This window comes from Rutilus rutilus (assembly GCF_951802725.1).
Source record: "Rutilus rutilus genome assembly, chromosome: 18".
NCBI lineage: Eukaryota > Metazoa > Chordata > Actinopteri > Cypriniformes > Leuciscidae > Rutilus > Rutilus rutilus.
In genome coordinates, this window is record NC_140231.1 from 27,729,859 (window position 1) to 27,751,080 (window position 21,222).

Consider the following 21,222-nt stretch of genomic DNA (forward strand, 5'->3'; position numbering starts at 1 on the left):
GCAATCATGGAAGTTTGGCATTTTCCACTAAGGCCCAGTATGCATCCACCTCCCTGCAACACTGAATCCTCAGCTGTAAACATTGCCTCGCATTTCCCACACAAGCACCTATGGAACAAAAAATGTTAGCAGGAATAAATATCTCTCTGTCTCTCGATGAGAAACCGCTAAGTTATATCACGTAACGTTAGTCTGGGCGGATATTAATGAGCATGACAAACGCCTGATCAAAGCTTAGTTTCTGTTATTGTAAGTTCCATTATGTTCTGTCTAACATTGATCCTGGCCTGTCCCTGCTCTCTTGGCAGCCTAGCAGGCTCATAATTGTATGGCTGTGGTCCGTCAACAATTTCCTCAGCGTCCGAAATGTCATTGCAATCCATATTTCCCTGTTGTTTGAACCGACAGCTCTCCCTCGTGCCACGTCACGACTCTCGCCCGTCACGCCCATTTTCAGATGCGGAAGTAAAATTTTCTCACAAAAACGACTCCAGAAGCCACTGTAGCGTATTTATAATTTTTTTTTTTTAAGAAAATCTAGTTCCTACATTATTTTTCTATACATTGACTTGTTGGGTCTTCTAACCTGCAAGTTGCTCTTTAATCAAAAATATCTTAATTTGTGTTCCAAAGATGAACAAAGGTCTTACGGGGTTGGAACAACATGAGGGTGAGTAATTACTGACAGAATTTTCATTTTTGGGTGAACTAAACCTTTAAAGGGATAGTTCACCCAAAAATGAAAATTCTGTCATCATTTACTCGCCATCAAGTTGTTCCAAAACCTGTATGAATTTCTTTCTTCTGCTGAACACAAAAGAAGATATTTTAAAGAATGTCTGAGACCAAACAGATGATGGGGCCCATTGACTTCCATAGTATTTTTTTCCCCATATGGAAGTCAATAGGGTCCATCAACTGATTGGTCACCGACGACATTCTTCAAAATATCTTCTTTTGTGTTCAGCAGAAGAACACATTTAAGCCTAGTCCCAGACTAAAATGCATGTTTGAGCTGTTATAACTGAAAGCAGCTTGCATTGTCATCTTACAATGTCAATGCCATTGCTTCAAGATTCACACCAGTAATGTTTTTTAAGACATGTTTATAAAAGCTACTTAAATGTCCTAATTGAACTAAGGTCTAATCCTGGCTAAATCTAAGCCCTGTCTGTGAAACCGGGCCTGGGTGTTTTATCCTCCTAAACCCTGTGATATGGGTCATCCCTGTAATAGGTTATTATCATCATGTCTTAATATATTAAATAAAATATTAAACTCAACATTTGCAGATGTTGGTATTTTTTGCATGTCCTCAAGTGTTGAACAAGCTTATAAAATAGAAAATAAAAACGTTCTTGAATTTATTAAGAAATTTGCTTGTTATTTTGTGAACATTTGATATTTAATAATCAGTTTTTCCTCTTTTCATCAGTTTTATTTTAGCCTACTTCATAGTCTTTTAAATATAAAATATCAAAGCTTGTTATTTCCATCCTGTTCATTATATTGTATTATAATTTTCAACTTTATAAAGTTTAAAAATGTCTACACTAATATATATAGCCTATATATTATAAAATGATGACCTACCCTGAAAAATATTCACTGTGACAAAGTCATCTATCCCCATACTCCATATGTCTAACATATATAATAAATATAGGTTCATGTAATAATGAGTTGGGGGTGTAAACACTTATTTTTAATGTAAACTCTTTCTAGAATCTGAATCTCGATGATATGGCGGGAGCGTATGAGGCAGAAACATGTGTTACATTATATACGTTCCTGCTCTATAGGTTCCCACTGCGCTTATTCTATAGAAATGACGTAGAGCGCGGAAGCTCTAGCGTGTAACACAGAGGGGAAACTAGTCTCGCGCTTCCCGGAAGCGGGACCGCAGAATCATGGCGACCGTCGCAGTGTGTCAGTATCATCCCGGAGGTTTCAGTTTCGAAAACTGCAAGAGGTGAGATTTATCCCTCTATATTAAGAGGAATTTAGCCGGTGGAGTGGGAAATTTGTTATTTTATGGATTCGGTGAAATAACAAAGAGTCTGAGTGGGTTTTAAAGGCATTTTTCCGATCGTTTGAGTCACGGCCTGCGTGAATGACTCAGGAGAATTTACTCAAACTCATTTGAATAACGGGTTTATTTAATGAAATATACATTAAAATATATTACACGTTATGTATAACATTTAGAATTGTGTTTTTAAGGTTACAGTGTTTTTTATTTAAAATAGTTGATATTTTGCTGTTATTATGGGGCTTCGACCCTGCGCTTATAGTAAATGTAGTAAGTTCATACAAAATGAAAATTTAAACTGAATTAGCGTGAACTTTATTCATTTAAAAAAACAAAAGTCACTTTAATTCGTTTAATCATATTGCGATCTGTTTTTGATTACTAATTACAAAAACGACTCAGTATGACAGAAATTTTGTAACATTAAAGACGAAGCCTTTAATTGTTGTTTTTAATGTCATTTTTACGTTCTGTTAACTCGCTAATAAATCTCGTTAAGTTGATTTAATGTAGTTATTTCTTTATAAATGTGAATGCTTGTGTATGAACCACAAATGAGTGGTGATGTAAGAGTGTATAAAGTGTCCACTAGTCGTCAGTAGAACTGAGGTTTGAGGATAAATCTGTCATTGACATGCTCTCAGTAATCAAAACCATAATACAACTCTGTGCTGACTGGTCAAACCAGTGGTTTTCTACATTTATTATCTTAATGTAGCATCTTATGTAAGCTCATATAGGAGCAGAGTTTAATTATAAAGGGCTGAAAAAATAAAATGATGTTTGGGAAAAAAAACGTAATGTGTTTATGTTGTTCTAGAAATGCCCTTCTGGATGCAGACATCACTAAGCTGGGGTTCAGCTCTCCTGCTGCTCGCAAAACCGGAACCACCATTTGTGGCATCGTTTACAAGGTAAGCTAAAGAGCGTAGATGAGTTTAATTGTATAAAATAAAGGGTTTGACTTCATATCCTCATATCTGTCAAAAACGATGACATACAAGAAAGATTGCCTCACTCTCTCTCTCTCTCTCTCTCTCTCTCTCTCTCTCTCTCTCTCTCTCTCTCTCTCAGGATGGTGTTGTTTTAGGTGCGGACACTCGTGCCACTGAAGGAATGATTGTCGCTGATAAGAACTGCTCTAAAATTCACTACATCTCTCCCAACATCTAGTGAGTTCAAACACATCATTACAGACAACTCGCATCTTTGTGATTTACAATCCCTGATATCAGATGACATTGTTCTGAAGTCCTCTCTCTCTCTCGTGTTGTGTAGTTGTTGTGGAGCCGGTACCGCAGCAGACACAGAGATGACCACACAGATCATCTCCTCTAATCTGGAGCTCCATGCTCTGTCCACCGGCCGTGTCCCGCGTGTCGCCACCGCAAACCGCATGCTCAAACAGATGCTCTTCAGGTAATGAATCATCGCAGCGCTATATGATGTGCTGGAAGAATTACGTTTTTTTCATGTTTTTAACGAAGTCTCTTACGCTCAGAATTAAGCTGCATTTATTTGATCAAAAATACAGAAAAAAACAGTAATATTGTGAAATGTTACAATTTAAAAGAACTGTTTTCTATTTGGATATTTTAAAATGTAATTTATTACTGTGATGCAAAGCTGAATTTTTAGCATCATTTCTCCAGTCTACATGATCTTTCAGAAATCATTGTAATATGCTAATTTTATGCTCTAGAATATTAAAAACAGTTGTGCTGCTTAACATTTTTGTGGAAACCATGATACATTACAACTCAAATGTTTGGAGGTTGTGTTTTTTTTTTTAAAGCAAAATTAATACCTAAAAGAAAAAAAAAGGGATACTCCACTTTTTTTTGGAAATAGGCTCATTTTACAACTCCCCCAGAGTTAAACAGTTGAGTTTTACCGTTTTCGAATCCATTCAGCCGATCTCCGGGTCTGGCGGTACCACTTTTAGCATATCTTAGCATAGATCATTGAATCGGACATGACCATTAGCATCTCTCTCAAAAAAATGACCAAAGAGTTTCGATATTTTTTTATAGTATTTATCATATAGTATGATATGATGCAGCGCCTGAAAATAGTCCCCAGCTCTGTAACTTCCAACGTGACCGGGACTAAGTTTGTGTAACCTATTAGACCTATTTTCAGGCGCTGCGTCATATCATTACGCCTGCTGGACTCATGGTATGGCAGCAAAGTTTCTTGATTATTACGCAGGAATGAGAGTATAGTTCCTAGCCATATCAGCCTAGAAAATCGCAACTTTACATTTTCCGTCGGTCTTAGTACACGATGTAACTACAGAAGAGTCAAGTTTTAAATAGGAAAAATATCGAAACTCTTTGGTCATTTTTTTGAGAGAGATGCTAATGGTCTTGTCCGATTCAATGATCTATGCTAAGCTATGCTAAAAGTGGTACCGCCAGACCCGGAGATCGGCTGAATGGATTCGAAAACGGTAAAACTCAACTGTTTAACTCTGGGGGAGTTGTAAAATGAGCCTATTTCCCCCAAAAAGTGGAGTATCCCTTTAAGGACAAAAAAAAAAAATATATTTATTCTAAATGTTCGACCGGTAGTGTTTATGACCAGTCTCCATGTGTTTACGTAGGTATCAGGGTTATATTGGTGCTGCGTTGGTTCTCGGAGGGGTCGACTGCAACGGTCCACACTTGTACAGCATCTATCCACACGGATCAACAGACAAACTGCCCTATGTCACTATGGGTGAGTTACACTAACATACCCCGTTAACCCGTCTATAACATAACCCGTATTGTTCCCAATATAAAACATTTTATGGCATAGCTACCATAAAAATAACCTGAAGTTCTCATTTAGTAGATCTCATTATGACCTTTTTTTATGTACAGTGACAGATGCTGGCTTGTTAAAAAGGTGTTTGATCCGCATTACCTATCTGAGACAGGGGGACATGAATGTTTTTTCCTTAGGCCGATCACATAGCGTTAAAAAGACAGCAGTTTCTCCCTGAAGTCGGAGGGCAAGCGCTAATCCATTACGCTGCATCAAAGCATCCGCTATGGGGATATTGACAGGCGAGTACGTAGCCGAAATAAGGCCTCACTGGCGGGTGTGTTCAGCTCTTTTGCGATATCCAGTGCCTTCAGCTGGATGACGGCTCTGGTTATGGGCAGCCCCTCATTTCTTTTTCGGCTACGTACTTGACACACTTGCCTGTCAGTTTCTTCGAAGCGGCCACTTTTAGGACAGCAGTAAGCTTTTCTTTTATTGTTAGCATTTTTAAGACCTTTTTGCTATCGCTATCTTCTAACATTACACGCTGACATAGTATTTCTTGGCTGCTTAATGAGAATTGTTTGATGACTTGTATTGATGTTTGATGACTCGTGTTTACATGTATTTGGCACTCCCTATTGTTGTGGATGTATTATTGACATGTAAAAGTTTATAGACTCTGAATATAAGAAGACCCCTTTTTTTAAAATATGTATTTAAAAGAAAAAAAAAACATTGTCTTATATTCGGAACAATACAGTACTTGCATGAATTATCATCCTCTTCCACCAAAAGGGGGAGATATTGTGTCTCTGGAAAGCCTTTGATTGGTGGCAAGATATGAGAGATTTCTGACTGACTGGCTTTGCAAGTTGTGACTTCTGTGAAAACATGACATGCAGCCTTCAGTGAATATCTGTTAATGCAGAAGATGCTTCTCTTGATTCACTTTCTCACTTGTATAACATTAGCATGTTTTTGTCTCATCAGGTTCTGGATCTCTGGCAGCAATGGCAGTCTTTGAGGATCGCTACAGGCCCAACATGGAGGTAACCCTCTCTAAATGTCTTTTTCGCTCTTTTGTATTGAGGTGTACACTAATGTTCAAATTAAGTTTAAAAATAAATACATACTTTTATCTAGAAAAGGCACTTTAAAGTGACAGTTAAGACATTTATAATGTGACAAAATAGATGCTGTTCTTTTGAACTGTCTATGTATCATGGTTTCTAAATATAAAAAATATTAAGTAATAAATATTAAGACTGGAGTAATGATGCTGACAGTTCAGCTTTGCATAACAGGAAGAAATTACATTTGAAAATGTATTCAAAACAGTTATTTTAAATAGTTTTTAATGTATTGTTGAGCATGCCAGGTTTCTTTCAAATACATCCAACCCCAAAAATTGTACCAACCGCAAACTTTTTGGACAATAGTGTGTATATTCATGGTTCCTAAAGTCATTGACAAACTGGCAATTTCAGAGAATTATGGAAAATTCATGGAAATGAATCTTAATAAATCTTAGAAAGGCATAGTCATTTTGGGTTTGAAATTTGAAATATCATTTGTAAATAGTTTTTTGTGAATGCAATATGATTATCCAGTAATCATGAAAGACTGAGAAGCACATGTAAATTGGTGAAAACATGCGAGAACACTGTATCATGTTAATGATGGTGGTTGTGTCGATCAGGAGGATGAGGCCAAGCTTCTGGTGCGGGATGCAATAGCGGCTGGTATCTTTAATGACCTGGGCTCAGGAAGCAACATTGACCTCTGTGTGATCACCAAGGGGCAGGTGGACTACCTGAGACCTCATGACGTGGCCAACAAGAAGGGTGTCAGGTGAGCATCCAACATCACGCATCTAAACCTATTGCAGTTACACTTGTTGCACGGCGGCATGCAAATTGCTAGCATTGAGGCAGTGATGAAATCTGTGTAATTAATTCATGTGGCATCTAAATGTGTGCTGTTAATAATAATAAAAACTGACATAAATGGCCAGCCAGCATAAATACCTTTTATAAATGAGTAAAAAAAATGGCCATGCCATTGTCGTTATATTTACATGACATTTACATTTATTCATTTAGCAGACGCTTTTATCCAAAGCGACTTACAAATGAGAACAATAGAAGCAGTTAAACTAACAGTAGGACAACAATATGCAAGTGCTATGACCCCTCTGTTTAATCTAACGCAGTACAGTTTTTTTTTTTTTTTTTTTAAACAATAGAATAGAAGAGAAAGTGTTAGTATTACTGGATCAAGTCTTGTCGAAAAAGAAGATCAGCTTATTGTAAATATTGTACAGGTTGTCCAAAAACATCAAGTTTAGGTCTAGTCACAAATGGTCAGTATGATTTAAGGGAGAGTTCTCTCATTTAATAACTCTCATGTCATCCCAAACCCAACACAAATGAAGGTAATTTATTTTTAATGAAATCGCAGAGATTTCTGTCCCTCCATTAAAAGTCTATTCACCCAAAACTCTGAAGATTGAAAACGTACATAAAAAGAGATTGTAAAATAAATCCACATGAATTGAGCGGTTTAATCCAAGTCTTCTGAAGAGACTTGATTGCTTTATATGATGAACAGATTTAATTTAAACATTTAAACATTGATCATTGAACATAAACAGCAGCTCAACTGCACTTGCGTGACGAGCGAGAACAAACCTCATTGGTTCTTGCGGAAGCTCAAATGTGCTCCGTAACACGAGAATGAACCTCATTGGTCATTATGCATGAGCTCTCTATGTGATTAGACTTTCATTGGGGGCAGACATTTTATTAAAATGATCTTTATTTGCAGAGGTGTCAAAAGTATTCACATTCATTACTCAGGTAGAAGTATAGATACTAGGGTTTAAAAAGACTTCTGTGGAAGTTGAAGTATCAACTCAAGCTTTTTACTCAAGTTAAAGTATAAAAGTACTTGTTTCAAAACTACTTAAAGTATAAAAGTAAAAGTAATGTAAGGAAAAAAATTCAATTAATTCTCTCTCTCTCTCTCTCTCTGAATCATTTGACGCGATTTGCCCCCCGATTTCTCCCTCGCTTACCGCATCTAGTTTTCCTTCGGAGGAGTTTTGGTGCTTCGCACAACCAAATGTGACTACAGCCTCTCACAAGTTAGAAAGACACCACAACGCCAATCAGTTTAGCGATGTGTATTCAGGAGGCGGGACTCAGATCTAAACCGTTTGTGTAATTGGCCAATTTTTTTTTTTTTTTTTTTAACGACGACAAGCCGGAATGAAAACAAGCCAAAATTAAATAGGAGTAACGAGGCTACTTTTAAAATGTAAGGAGTAGAAAGTACAGATAATTGCGTGAAAATGTAAGGAGTAGAAGTAAAAAGTCGTCTGAAAAATAATTACTCCAGTAAAGTATAGATACCCCAAATTTCTACTTAAGTAAGGTAACGAAGTATTTGTACTTCGTTACTTGACACCTCTGTTTATTTGTGTTCCGAAGATGAACGAAAGTCAACATGTTTGGGTAAATTATCCTTTAAACAGTCTGTTGATGAAAGCCACCACATGTGTGCATGATACTAATCAGAGAATTTACTAAATGAATGGCTCATGCTTCACTGTTCCATTTTAAGGGAGGATAAGCTTGATGGACGCCCTGTGTGAGTAACCGTGTGTTAAAACGAATTGCCCACATCTAGATGTAACTGTAACCTGCATGTGTTTGACTAACCAAGTGTGAGTTTGAAGTAGAGGAGTTGTTCACACCGACAAGCTGATTTTTCTCTTACAATCTTTATTAACATCATATCCTTTTTTTCTTTTCTTCAAAGTGTATTTCTCCATTTGGATCAGTTTTATCATGTTAAAAACGTGCAGTGTTTCAGTCCTGATTAGAGATGTGTGTTTAGGCTTAGTTTCTCTGCAGGAGCAGCATCTTTATTTGTTTTAATTCTTCTGTTTTTGTTGTGTTCCCCTCACAGAACCGGAAACTACAGGTACAAGCATGGAACTACCGCGATTCTGACGAAGGCTGTGACTCCTCTGAAACTAGAGGTGGTAGAGGAAAGTGTGCACACCATGGACACCTCCTGAGGAGACTCAATCCACCACGCTTTGATCTGTTTGTTTCCCCCAACTATTTTGTGGTGATTTAGTCATTTTTCATTATTTCCAATAAAAAAAGTTGTGAGTTGAAGTTTGTTCTTTTTATTTGCGTTTTCTTTAAAAAGCATGCCAGTTTATTGAGGGATCATTTATTTCCGATAACTCCTTATTTTGCATGTTTACATAGTACGGCGGTCTAAGTAAATAACGAGTCAATAAACGTAAAGGTACGATTTTTATAATACTTTTGAAAGAAGTCTCTTCTGCTCACCAAGGCTGCATTTATTTGATTAAAAAAATACAGTAAAAACAGTAATATTGTGAAATATTATTACACTATAAAATATCTGTTTTCTATTTGAATATATTTTATTCCTGTGATCAAAGCTGAATTTTCAGCATCATTACTCCAGTCTTCACCTTCAGTGTCACATGATCCTTCAAAAATCATTCTGATTATGTTGATTTGCTGCTCAAGAAACATTATTATCAATGTTGAAAACAGTTCATTATAGTTTGATGAACAAAAAGTTCAGCATTTATTCCATATACATTTTTTGTAACATTATAAATGTCTCCTGTCACTTTTGATCAATTTAATGTGACTTTGCTGAATAAAAGTATTGCAAAAAAAATAATAATAATACTGACCCTGAATGGCACTGCATGCTCCAGAAATTGTGAATATAGTCTTTTGAGTTAAGATTCGCTCAAAACACGGTATCTTAAATGAGTCAGGGGTTGTTGAAATGCAAATAAGTGCTTGTATTGCCTGAGTAAAAGTTTGATTTGTATGATTTATTAAAACATGGTATCATTGTAATTAGCTAGAGGTGAACAGGTGTTTCCTTTTGTATTATGTTTTGTTTAATAAATGAAAGCAGTTAACAATACATTTGCTCATCACCAGGGGGCCTTATATAATATGAGTCGTCGGTTCCTAATTTAGTGTTTAATAAAGTGTTTAAAACACTTCTTCAAAACAATGCTGTCACAAAGTCAAAAGTTAACTTTTATTGTTAATTACACATTTTAACGTGCGAAAATGTTTCAACATTCCCTAAAAATAACATCTCTTTGGAACAATGGATATAATGAACACTTTCACATGGTAGATATTTGACCAGAGAACAAGATCTCACAAACGAGTGTTTCCTTGGGAAAACACTTAACATTGTGTGCGTTTGTATGTATGTATGCGTGTATCAGAAACATAAAGAGCGATAAGTAACTCAACTGTAAGGCTCTTTATATGTTGTTATGAATATAGGCCTACAGAAAAAAGTATGTATAAACAGAACCACCTTGCTTTGACATCATCAGCATGAGGCACTGGGTCACCTGACCTAATCAACTTTCTCTAAACCAATCAGCATACAGCACTGAAACATCATTCGAAGGCACAACAGAATACATCGGCATTCCTTTCAATACAAATCTAGAGAAACGCTCAGCTTGAAACTATCGCTGATGGCATTCTCTCTTTACTCATTTCTAGATATTTCTATAGCTTGATCAGTTGGATTGAGAGAGCAGAAATCACAGGTTTGCACAATGGTTCTCCTGGTGTGCCGGTGTGTGTGTGTGTTTGCATCAGGTACTGGCCGTCCACCTTTCCATCTGTGTGGCGAACTGCAGGACTAAGCTGATGTCGGGCCGCTGGTTGGGATCTGGGTTGATGCACATGCTGACCAGATCTCTGAGCTGAAACACATACAAGGTGTGTATTTACAAGAGATGTTCACATATCTGAAACTGCATCCATTACCATATAGTAGCTGAAAAACAATAGGTGACTATGTCCGAATTAACAGCACTCAAAAATGATGACCAACTACTTGCGGCAAGATTCTGAAGTGTGCATCCACTGGACACTTTACTATCCCATGAGGCCATGGGAGAGGATTTGTGAATGGCAGTGACGTGATGCAACTGACGCTGGTAGGTCACATTAAAACATAAAACACGGCGAATGCAGTAAGTCCAGATTACATTCATACTGCACACGTTCATACTATATAGGACATACTCGCAAAGTACAAAATTAGCATCTAGTCAAGAGAGTATGTGATTTCGGATGCAGCCAGTGATTGTTAAGATGGGCTGTTAGAAAATCTAGTGAGCTGACTACCTAGACAGCATCTTCAGGCATCATAGCATTTATATTCAAAAGAATCCTAAACAAATGTATCAGGATTTCCACATAAATATTAAGCAGCAAAAACTTTCTTAAGCAACAAATCAGCAAAAAACGATGGAAAAGTAGCTCAATGAAATGGAAAAACGCGTTCTAAATGTGTGTGTGTGTCGTACCTTCTGGGAGTAGTGCTCTGTAGGGAGAGGTGGGTAATCACACTGTTCGATCTTTTGGCACAATGAGAGCAGGGTCATCTTGTCGCTGTAGAAGGGGCTGTGCAGAGCTGCCATCTGACAGAGACAGAAATAATATCATTCATGCCATCCTTTAAAGGGAAACACCATTACGACCCTTTGTGTCTTTGCTCGTATTGTTGGAAACTTGCCAGGCTTTTAATTTGACTATCACTATCTCACTAGTTTCATGTTAACCACTGTGGTTGAACTGAAAAAAAAATTCAACATTTAATCTGGTGAAATATCTTGCCCTATAGATAGACTATGATTGCAAGTGCATTAGTGTAAAACACAATGTTTTATTCATTTATTCAAATTAAGGGACAAATCAACATGATTTGTTTTTATGGTAATCAGTATGCAACAGCTTGTACTGGATTTTATTGGGAAACCATAAACTAACTTAAATAACAGCACAATGCAAACAATCCACCAAAAATGCATGATATCCACATTTAGAAATATTTAGCAATTTATTTATTAAGAAATTTCTGTTTTAGATATCAGTTCAAATATCAGCTGATGTTCTCCCATGGCATGCCCATTGGCATCAGATCACAACATCACAAAACATTGTTTTTTTTAAAGGAAGTAATACTTTTAATCAGCAAAGATGCATTAAATTGATTAAAAGTAAAAATATAGAAATTTACAATATATAAAAAAATATATATAATTATCATGGTTTCCACACTAATATTAAACTCTTTTCAACATGATAATACTAAGAAATGTTTCTTGATCAGCAAATCAGCATATTAGAATGATTTCTGAAACATCATGTGACACTGAAGACTGGAGTAATGATGCTGAAAATTCAGCTTTGCATCACAGGAATAAAGTACATTTTACAATATATTAAAATAGAAAACAGTTCTTTTAAATTGTAATAATATTTCACAATATTACTGATGTTACTGTATTTTTGCTGAATTAAATGCAGCCTGGGTGAGTATAAGTGATGTGCGTAGGGTGCAGATGTGTTTGTGTACCTCATACAGCAAGCAGCCCAAGGACCAGATGTCTGATTTGAAGTTGTATCCGTTCTCATGAATCCTCTCGGGAGACATGTAATATGGAGTTCCAACTGGGAACGACACAGATTCGCAATAAGCACATTTGTGTATCTGGAGTATATTGAATTGTCTGGACTGGTTCTGTTATTTCAGTTTATGTGAGTGTTTGTGTGGATGGTCAGTGTTACCGAGAGAATGTGCAGCAGTGGTTTTGGAGCTAAAGTATCGACCTAGTCCAAGGTCACCGAGTTTGACCACTCCAGTAGCTGTGATGAAGACGTTAGCTGGTTTTATATCTGAAACGCAAACATTGACGTGAGTACAAAAGAAATAGGGGCACACGAATGAAAGAAAGCATGCGTGTCTCTTTTAGAAAGAGAGTTTGTGTGTTTACCTCGATGCATGACTCTGCGGGAGTGCATGTGTTCCAGTGCGCTGCAGAGCTGCACGAAATACTTCCATATCGTTCGTTCGGGAATCAACCTCCGCTTCTTCATAAAATACTACACACATGCCAGGGTTAGTATCGTTAACTAAAGCTTTTTCACATTTTCATTAACTGAAATAAATTAAGCAAAAATGTAATGAATGTTGCATAAATTTAAGTTTAGTTTTTAAACTAAAATAAGTCAAACGAAATAATAGGGATACACTGAAATTTCGGCCGCTGGAAATGATCGGCTTTTCCGGTTTTTGGCCGGAAATATAAATCACCCCGATGCTGAGGTTTGAGGTTTCACTCAATTTAATAAAGAATAATAAAAAAATTCAATAAAAATTAATATATTTTCTGTCCAATTTTAGTGTTACTTTCAATAAAGGTGTGGTTATTTTATTTAATTGGATTGTATTTTTTAAATTCAGCATCATTAAAATGATTGAATTTCATAAAAAATGTCTAATAATAATTAAATCATATGAAAAAAAAAAAACTAATGTAAAATAAGAAAAACAATTTTTTTAATAATTTTCGGTTTCGTTTTTTTTCGGCCCACAATTTTCATTTCAGTGCATCCCTACTAAATGTGATAAAACTATATAGACATTAAAAAACGAACAAACTAATACAATTGTCAAAAACACACTAAAACAATAAAATTATTAAAATTCAAATGAAAACAGAAATTAAATCTAATTAAAAATATTAACAAAAACTATAATAGTGCATCAATGATATTAAAGGGGACCTATTATGGACTTTATTAAATTTGAGTTTTTGGGGTCTACTAGATAATATTTGGGCATTCAGTGTGTCAAGGTGAGACTGACCTTAATCATCTGGGACATGTCACCAGCGCCTGCTAACTCCAGAACAATATTCAGCTCGTTGTCTTCAATAAATGAGGCCAGATACTTTATGACATTTGGATGGTTTAGTTGCTGCAATTACAGAATGAATATAAAATATCACAAACTGTCACGTCTAGAGACACGTGCATAAGTTCAAAAACACATGCTACTAACCCTTAACAAGTCGATCTCTTTAATGCAGTCCTGCCGGGATTTAGCATCCATCATTTCAAAGATCTGAGAAAACATCATAATATTACAATATACACCCAGACCAGGATCTGAAATACAACACACAGCTAAATCTGCACTGGTTTATTAAAAACGCTCGCAGAGCACTTCTGAGAAATCTTGTTTTTTCTTATAGTTGTGGAATCTGTTTTCAAAATGGTTGAATGAACCGTGATTTAAGATGTTGACAGACTGACAGACTGTTAAATCTGTCAACATCTTAAATCACGGTTCATTCATCCATTTTGAAAACAGATTCCACTACTAGATGAAAGCAAGATTTCTCAGAGGTTCACTTGAAATTGCTTATTTGCACGGGATTCTGGAGATCAAGTCTGTGATTGCAAAGGAATGCTAGCATACTGGTTACTGGTTAATGCACAGTGTACTGGTTACTGCCTGCTATTTATTAAAAATACTAAATGAAAATAGTATACACAATGTAAAGATAAAAGTACAATGCCACACTGTCACAAGACCTCACTTACATTGCAAGTTTTATTTAATATGTGAAATACATTTTTATATATTTCCTTAAATTAATTTGAAATCCAATTTTGTAAAAAAAAAAAAAAAAAACACTAAGTGATTAAATGTAAAAAAATAAATAAATAAAAAAAAATAATCATGCTTGGTTCATTGGTCACATTACCACTTCATTGCATGTTTAATTAAATTTATAAATATTTATAATTTATATTCTTTATAATTATTCATTTATATATATATGTATAGCATTTTAATCCAATTTTGTGTTCAAATTTCTTAACTTTTGGTGATTTATTTGAGTCAAGGAACAGATGTTAAAAATCATGCTGATTCATTAGGTCACATAAACTCACCACATTGCGTACTTAATTGAATTTATAAATATTTATATTCTTTATATTTATTCACGTTATTATATTATACTATATTTTAATCCAATTTTGTTAACTTTTGGAGATTCATTGGTGAGATTTTGCATAAACATCTGATTAAATGTTGAGTAATAAATGATAAAAATCATTCTTGGTTCATCTGTCACAATGGCATTATAAGGTTTAAGCCGAGAGCATTGCATTATGGGATTCCACACAGTTTTCACAGGTTATAAATTGCACATTTTGTCAAATTCAATAGATCATCTGAGTATACTATTATGCATACAGAAGATTTAGTATATAAAAAACAAAAAAAAAAGTAGTATGCTAACATGCAATTTCAATGAATGTAAATGTTCACCTGTACTTTCTTTAGTGCCACTTGCCGGTTGTCCAGTAGACATGTGGCTCTATAAACCTCGCTGAACTGACCACGGCCAATCATTTTCTCAATGAGGAAGTTGGACAGATCCGAATAGTATTCATATCCATATCCACAGTCTTCCTGTAGCACAAACAGTAGAGCATGACGCTAGCAACGCTAAGATCATGAGTTTGAATCAAGAACTGATCAAATGTGTACCAATGCATGTCGCTTTGCATAAAAGAATCTGCCAAATGCATAAATGTACATGTAAAATGTAATAGCATGTTCCTCTGGCTCTGAGAGACAGACAGAGGAACAGAAAGAGACAGTGCAAGTGAGAGTCAGAGCAGCGTGATAATGTCAGCATTATCAGATTGATGATTCATAAACGCTTCTGTCTGCCGTTGACGAGTGTATCAACAGCGCATGCCACGTGAGCCCAGGCCTGTGCTAGCGGTGTGTGTCTGTGTGTGTGGTCAGACCTGGTCGTTCTGTACTGGCACCGTGTAATTTTTATTCAGATCTTGAAGGCTGTTTTGCTCCATAATGACATTCCAGACCTACAGGGAAACACAAAGGACATGGAGTCAGTCAAAAGACAGGCATTTGCAACGTCTGCTTTATCAAACGGGTTGTTTCCTTTCCAGATGGCTGCTTTGTTTAATTGTAGTTTTTCAGTAATGATGAAAAACAATCTTGAACCGTTGAAAGTCAAACAAAGGCTGAGATCAGACGAGCATCTGTCAGTGCTTCACAGCGGTGGATTCATGCTAATTTGAGGCGTTTGCTAAGACGAGCATCACTATTACATCTGCTCATACTTAAAGGGATTCGAAGAAACCCTGAACACTAAGTATGGAATTTTGTGGTATAAATCGTCCTGTGCTGTGGATGATTTATTTTTTTGTGCTGTGGAGATGACTGATACCTAAACTCAAATGTTTAGACATTTACAATTACAATTATAGCCCAACAAAGGAAAAACAGGTGAAAACATAAGCTGAGCCATATTAGACGTTTCATGACATTCAACAGATATTTTTTATTTATTTACACAATATAGCCTACAGTTCAGAGGTTTGGGGTTGGTGATTTTGAAAGAAGTCTCTCATTATCACCAAAGCTTCATTTATTTGATCAGAAATACAGCAAACACAGGAATATAGTGAAATATAATATTATTACAGTTTAAAATAACTGTTTTTTATTTGGCTATATTTTAAAATTTAATTTATTCCTGTGATGCAAAGCTGAATTTTAAGCATCATGTGTCCTCAGTGTCACATGATCCTTCAGAAATAATTCTAGTTTGCTGATTTGCTGCTCAAGAATAATTTCTTATCATTATAAATGTTAAAAACAGTTGTGCTGCTTAATATTATTGTGGAAACCGTGATCTCAAAATGTTTGCTGTAAGTAAAATGCAGTACAAAATATTATTTTTTACTAAATTAACACAAGGAAGAGTTTCTTGCTTGCTTTTATATCACCAGCAATGCCATCAATAATATAAGTGCACTAAGTGCAAATAGCCCGGCTTGTTGGCAGAGGCTATTTACACTAACTCCGCCCACTGACGGAAGACGCTGGATTGTTAGCAATAGCGTAGAAGTTAGGTTGAATCCGCTTTTTGCCGGATTCAATCTACTCCCTTTTCCCCATCACATATCAGATTGGAAATGCATTTGTTTTCAATAAAAATTACGAAAATATTCGAAAAGTGGAAATAAAGTGTCTAACGTGTACACTGAGGCATGTAGTGTTTGACTTCTAGAGATGTGCAGAGATACACATTCCCCTTTTTATCCCGATAGTGTTTCTGATACCTGATTCAATTGCATCTTGTTCTATTTTTTCCAGCTTGACAGTAACAACCATGCCTAACAGACTGGACCAGTCTCATCTGCCTGATAACTCTCATATGTTAAAAAAGGAGAGTTTCGGTGTCAGTACTGATCCAGGTATCAGATTAGTGTAACATGAGAAAAGTGAGAAAATAATCCATTGCAAGTATGCTGCAGAGCCATGGGATTTTCTGCATGAGGGTGTGTAGTCTTCAGGGCACATGTTCTCTTCACACACTGTACGACATGACATGTACAAACAAGTCCTGTTTTATTTTAAACAAACTAGACAAACCTACTGACCCACATTCACAAATGCACACAAACACGGATTGCGGTGCCTGTAACATATTCTGTGCCTGCAAGCCATAATAAAGAGTAATTAGCAGAATAAGCATGTTAATGAATGAGCAAGCACGATTTTAAGCGTGTGAGATGATGTAGGGCAGGCTACTTCAATATTATGAACAGCCTATATATATAGGCTATATATATATATATATGAAGAGTTCAGATGCAAAAGCCTCTAAGTGCCATCTGAAATTTTCTTCTAAAATTATCATTTTTATCAAGCTCGTATATTTAAGTTCAGTAATTTCACTTAAAAGCCAGTGAAAATGACCTATTAATTGTCATTTAAGTGAAATTACTGAACTTAAATATACGAGCTTGATAAAAATGATCATTCTAGAAGAAAATTTCAGATGGCACCATCTGAACTCTTCATATATACACAGAATATATATGTATGTAGGCTATATGGAGTAGGCCTACACCTGTTCAACTGCCTGTTAACACAAATATCTAATCAGCCAATCACACGACAGCAACTCAGAACGATCTGCTGAAGTCCAAACTGAGCATCAGAATGGCAAAGAAAAGTGACAATGAACGTGTCATGGTTGTTGGTGCCAGACAGGCTGGTCTGAGTATTTCAGAAACTGCTGATCTACTGGGATTTACAGAGAATGGACCGAAAAAGAGAAAATATCCAGTGAGTTGCAGTTCTGTGGGCAAAAATGCCTTATTGATGCCAGAGGTCAGAGAAGAATGGCCAGACTGGCTCTGCATATCTCGTTACAAACGAGGTCTGCAGAAAAGCATCTCTGACTCACAACATGTTGAACCTTGAAGCAGACTGGCTTTTTTTCATCATCCACAACGGTTAAACCGGTGCAATTTAGTTCGAAAAGACACGGCACAGTATTACAGAACGTACTGTCAACTCTTTGTGAGTAGAGTAGTATTGCTGAAATCTTTAATGTAGCTAATCATTTATTGAAATAAGTCACACTACACAGAGAGCACATATCTTTCTCGTTCAAAGAAGTTAAAAAAACAAAAGTTATTTCCTGCTTCCATAAAATAGAAGAAAAAAAAACAAAAAAAACAATGAAAGAGAGATTGTGTGGAGGGGAAGGAGATGGAGGTCCTGTACCATTTCCTTCAATTCATGTGAAGAAAAATGCAAAGGAAAAAGTCTATCCTACCGCCTGCAACAGTGCCACTCTTCACACGCGCGCGCGCACACACACACGAACATTTGAACAAAGACACATCTGGATGTGCACCACACACCACATTTGCACATGTGTGCTTTCGGTTTGTATTTTCAGATGGGTTAGAGGTAATTCACAATTTTCTTAGAAACACTAGAATACTTAGAAACCCGACAAGCATCATCTTCCTGTTTCTATATAATAAGGAATTACATCACAATGGCTATGTTTAAAATGGTCTTTTATAAATGTATAGGATGTATCATGTGTCTAGTTTGTGACTTTAATGTATCAGAAAGTTTTTAGTATACACTACGATCAATAAACTGTAAAAAAAAAAAATGTTTACCAACCTGTTAATTGGTTAAAATCACCATGAAAGCAAAATGGACAATTCTTATTTTTATTTTCAATTATTTATCTGTGCACATCATTTTCATAATCTTTAATCAAAATAACTTCCCCTCCCTCTTGCAGCATCTCTTCTCTGATGATGTGTTTACTGGCGTGAGGGCGGGGCAACCTGTCACTCACATGAGATCCACCAATAGCAAACCACAACCATCCAATGAACCAATCAATTCCCAATGGACAAAAGCAAGTCTCATCCTTATGTTTCACTTCAGTTAATATTTATTGCAATATTTTAGTGTCATGTCATGTGTGTTACCCTGATGGTGTTTTGTCAACCAACACAATCTCATGTTTTTTTTCATTAAATCTATAAGTTGTAAAATATACAGGCACCAATATGGAATCTTGTAATACTTTCAATTCAATTCAATTCAATTCAACAAAAAAATATTTGTCCTCACAGATAATTTTCCATAGTAAAGAAAAATAATATACAGAATAACCGAAAAAGGTGTAGGCTGAAGCCTATGCTTATTATGCTTACCCTTTATACATAATTATCTAATGAGTGTACAAAATATAAAACAGTTTTATAGGACTTGAAGCATTGTCACTGTGGGCTTTTTTTTTTGGTAAAATTAACAGGATTTTTTTTTAGGATATTTGTCGACTGATACACAATCCTACATTTTTAGGATTAAGGATAACAGATTTAAGATTAGTGGTGGTCTGGAGGAAGTGACCTGGGCGAGTTTGAGCTGTCTATCTTCCGCTTACTCTTCTGACTCATGCGCTTGGGTTTCCGCTCGATCAAATGCTACAGATCAAACAACTCCACTGTCTCAAATGCAAAAACCCCCGTCATATCCACAATCTCACTTCCAAAAAAACCCTGCGCACGCACAGAAACCCACACACACACGTGTCTGATGAAGAAAGACCTGCATGATAATATCATTTGATTTTGTAAAAGAATCCCAGATTACTGCATGGTGATCTATCACAAAAACAAACACGTTTGACTTGTTTGGCAATGATCTTCTATGCCTCGGTGAAAAAAACCAAATGTACAGTTAGTATTTGAAGTACATGCATATTGAATACAACCTTAACTAATACAATTGTATAATCTAAACATCTTGACATTAAGAGGAAACACTGCAAAAACTTGATGTGTCAAGTGACAGTGACGGCCTAAAGTTCATCAGATATAATGTAAATTGGCTTTGTATCAATTTCAACCTAAAATCTTATGAAAAAATTTAATACCCAGTTATTGTATACCCCTTTTTAAAATATATATGATTATTGATAATTCTTTACAAGTAAAAAAGTATAAAAAAAAAACTTTTTTGTTTTTTATTGTAAGAACATGTCATTGAATGCCTCAGTTCTGTTCATTTGCTAGCATGCAAAAAGTGTTTTTGTTTTTTTGTGTCTTTTTGTTTAACATGTTTAACAAGTTTCCTGTAATTGCCATCCTGAATGAGTCATCTTAATAAAAAGGGAGAAAAACGCTACTTTGTGTCCAAAAACACGTGAATGGATACAAACAAACCGCGTGTGTGGGCGGAGTCAAACTGCAGCTTTTCCTTATAAAAAACAAGCGCTATGCAATACCATCATACAAATAACTGAACATTAAAAGCGACTTATTACCATTATAAATGAGTCGTGGTCGCGTGCAAGTGTTGATTCAGAGCTGCAAGTAATATTTGCACATATAATCGAAGTTACAGTGTGAAGGTGGGTGTTCCCGTTAAACTAGAGGAGCATTTCAATGTTTCCTGTATACTTGTTAATTTCACTTACACAGTATTCACAGTGCGATACGATCGTTTTGTGTTTATATATTCGCATTATTGCTTCTGGAAATATATGAAGGAGCGGAACTAGGCCCTAATATGAAGAAAAACAGATGTATGAACTTTCAAAACAGATCTATTTTCCGCGCAAGAGCAGTAGACGTGAACTAAAGCATATGCAATATTTGCACGTTCCATGTAAATTGAATCCTAAAGAACGAAACCTTGTGTTCATTTAGATTGTCTCTCCTCTTTTTACTGCTTCACAGCGACATTATGCCCCCAATAATAATTTGGTGCAATCTTTCTCTTCTACATGAACACGTTGCGCAACTGTAACCCCTTATTATCGCGAGGCGCGCGAGCGTCACGAGCATCGTGTTTTTAACTAAGCGGGTTAAAAGTCACGCAGGAGTTCCACTTACCTCTCCAGAGCGGTGCCTGACACATTTACAAGGCTGAAAAATGTTGCGAAGCCCTTTTGGTCAGTGCCCAGACTCACTAATGTCACGGGCCACGCAAGTTTGAGTCACACCCCGCGCATCACATGGCTGACTGTGATCTGTGACTGCAGTAAACCACTTTCTGCAAGGGGGGGATATGCCATTCACACTTTTAACAATAACAAGTAGTCCAATGATTATTTCATTTTTACATTATTTATTTGATTTTAAATGTGAACATTTTATTTCATAATA

General features: G+C 36.0%; 2 protein-coding genes across 2 annotated transcripts; one reads left to right on the forward strand and one right to left on the reverse strand.

The window, feature by feature from the left end:
• The first annotated feature begins 1,835 nt into the window (after positions 1–1,835).
• psmb7 (proteasome 20S subunit beta 7) lies at positions 1,836–8,973 on the forward strand. The gene is made up of 8 exons (XM_084387147.1): positions 1,836–1,972; positions 2,853–2,946; positions 3,107–3,204; positions 3,311–3,451; positions 4,638–4,753; positions 5,777–5,835; positions 6,486–6,637; positions 8,759–8,973. The coding sequence occupies exons 1-8, from the start codon at positions 1,911–1,913 to the stop codon at positions 8,868–8,870; spliced, it is 834 nt and encodes a 277-aa protein (XP_084243273.1). The 5' UTR covers positions 1,836–1,910; the 3' UTR covers positions 8,871–8,973.
• Positions 8,974–9,876: 903 nt separating this feature from the next.
• Positions 9,877–21,159, reverse strand: nek6 (NIMA-related kinase 6). Its single transcript, XM_084387146.1, has 10 exons — positions 20,950–21,159; positions 15,505–15,582; positions 15,017–15,160; positions 13,736–13,798; positions 13,541–13,651; positions 12,666–12,774; positions 12,460–12,567; positions 12,248–12,342; positions 11,196–11,309; positions 9,877–10,586 (listed from the first exon to the last, which is right to left on the reverse strand). The coding sequence occupies exons 2-10, from the start codon at positions 15,565–15,567 to the stop codon at positions 10,476–10,478; spliced, it is 918 nt and encodes a 305-aa protein (XP_084243272.1). The 5' UTR covers positions 15,568–15,582; positions 20,950–21,159; the 3' UTR covers positions 9,877–10,475.
• Between the last annotated feature and the right edge of the window lie 63 nt (positions 21,160–21,222).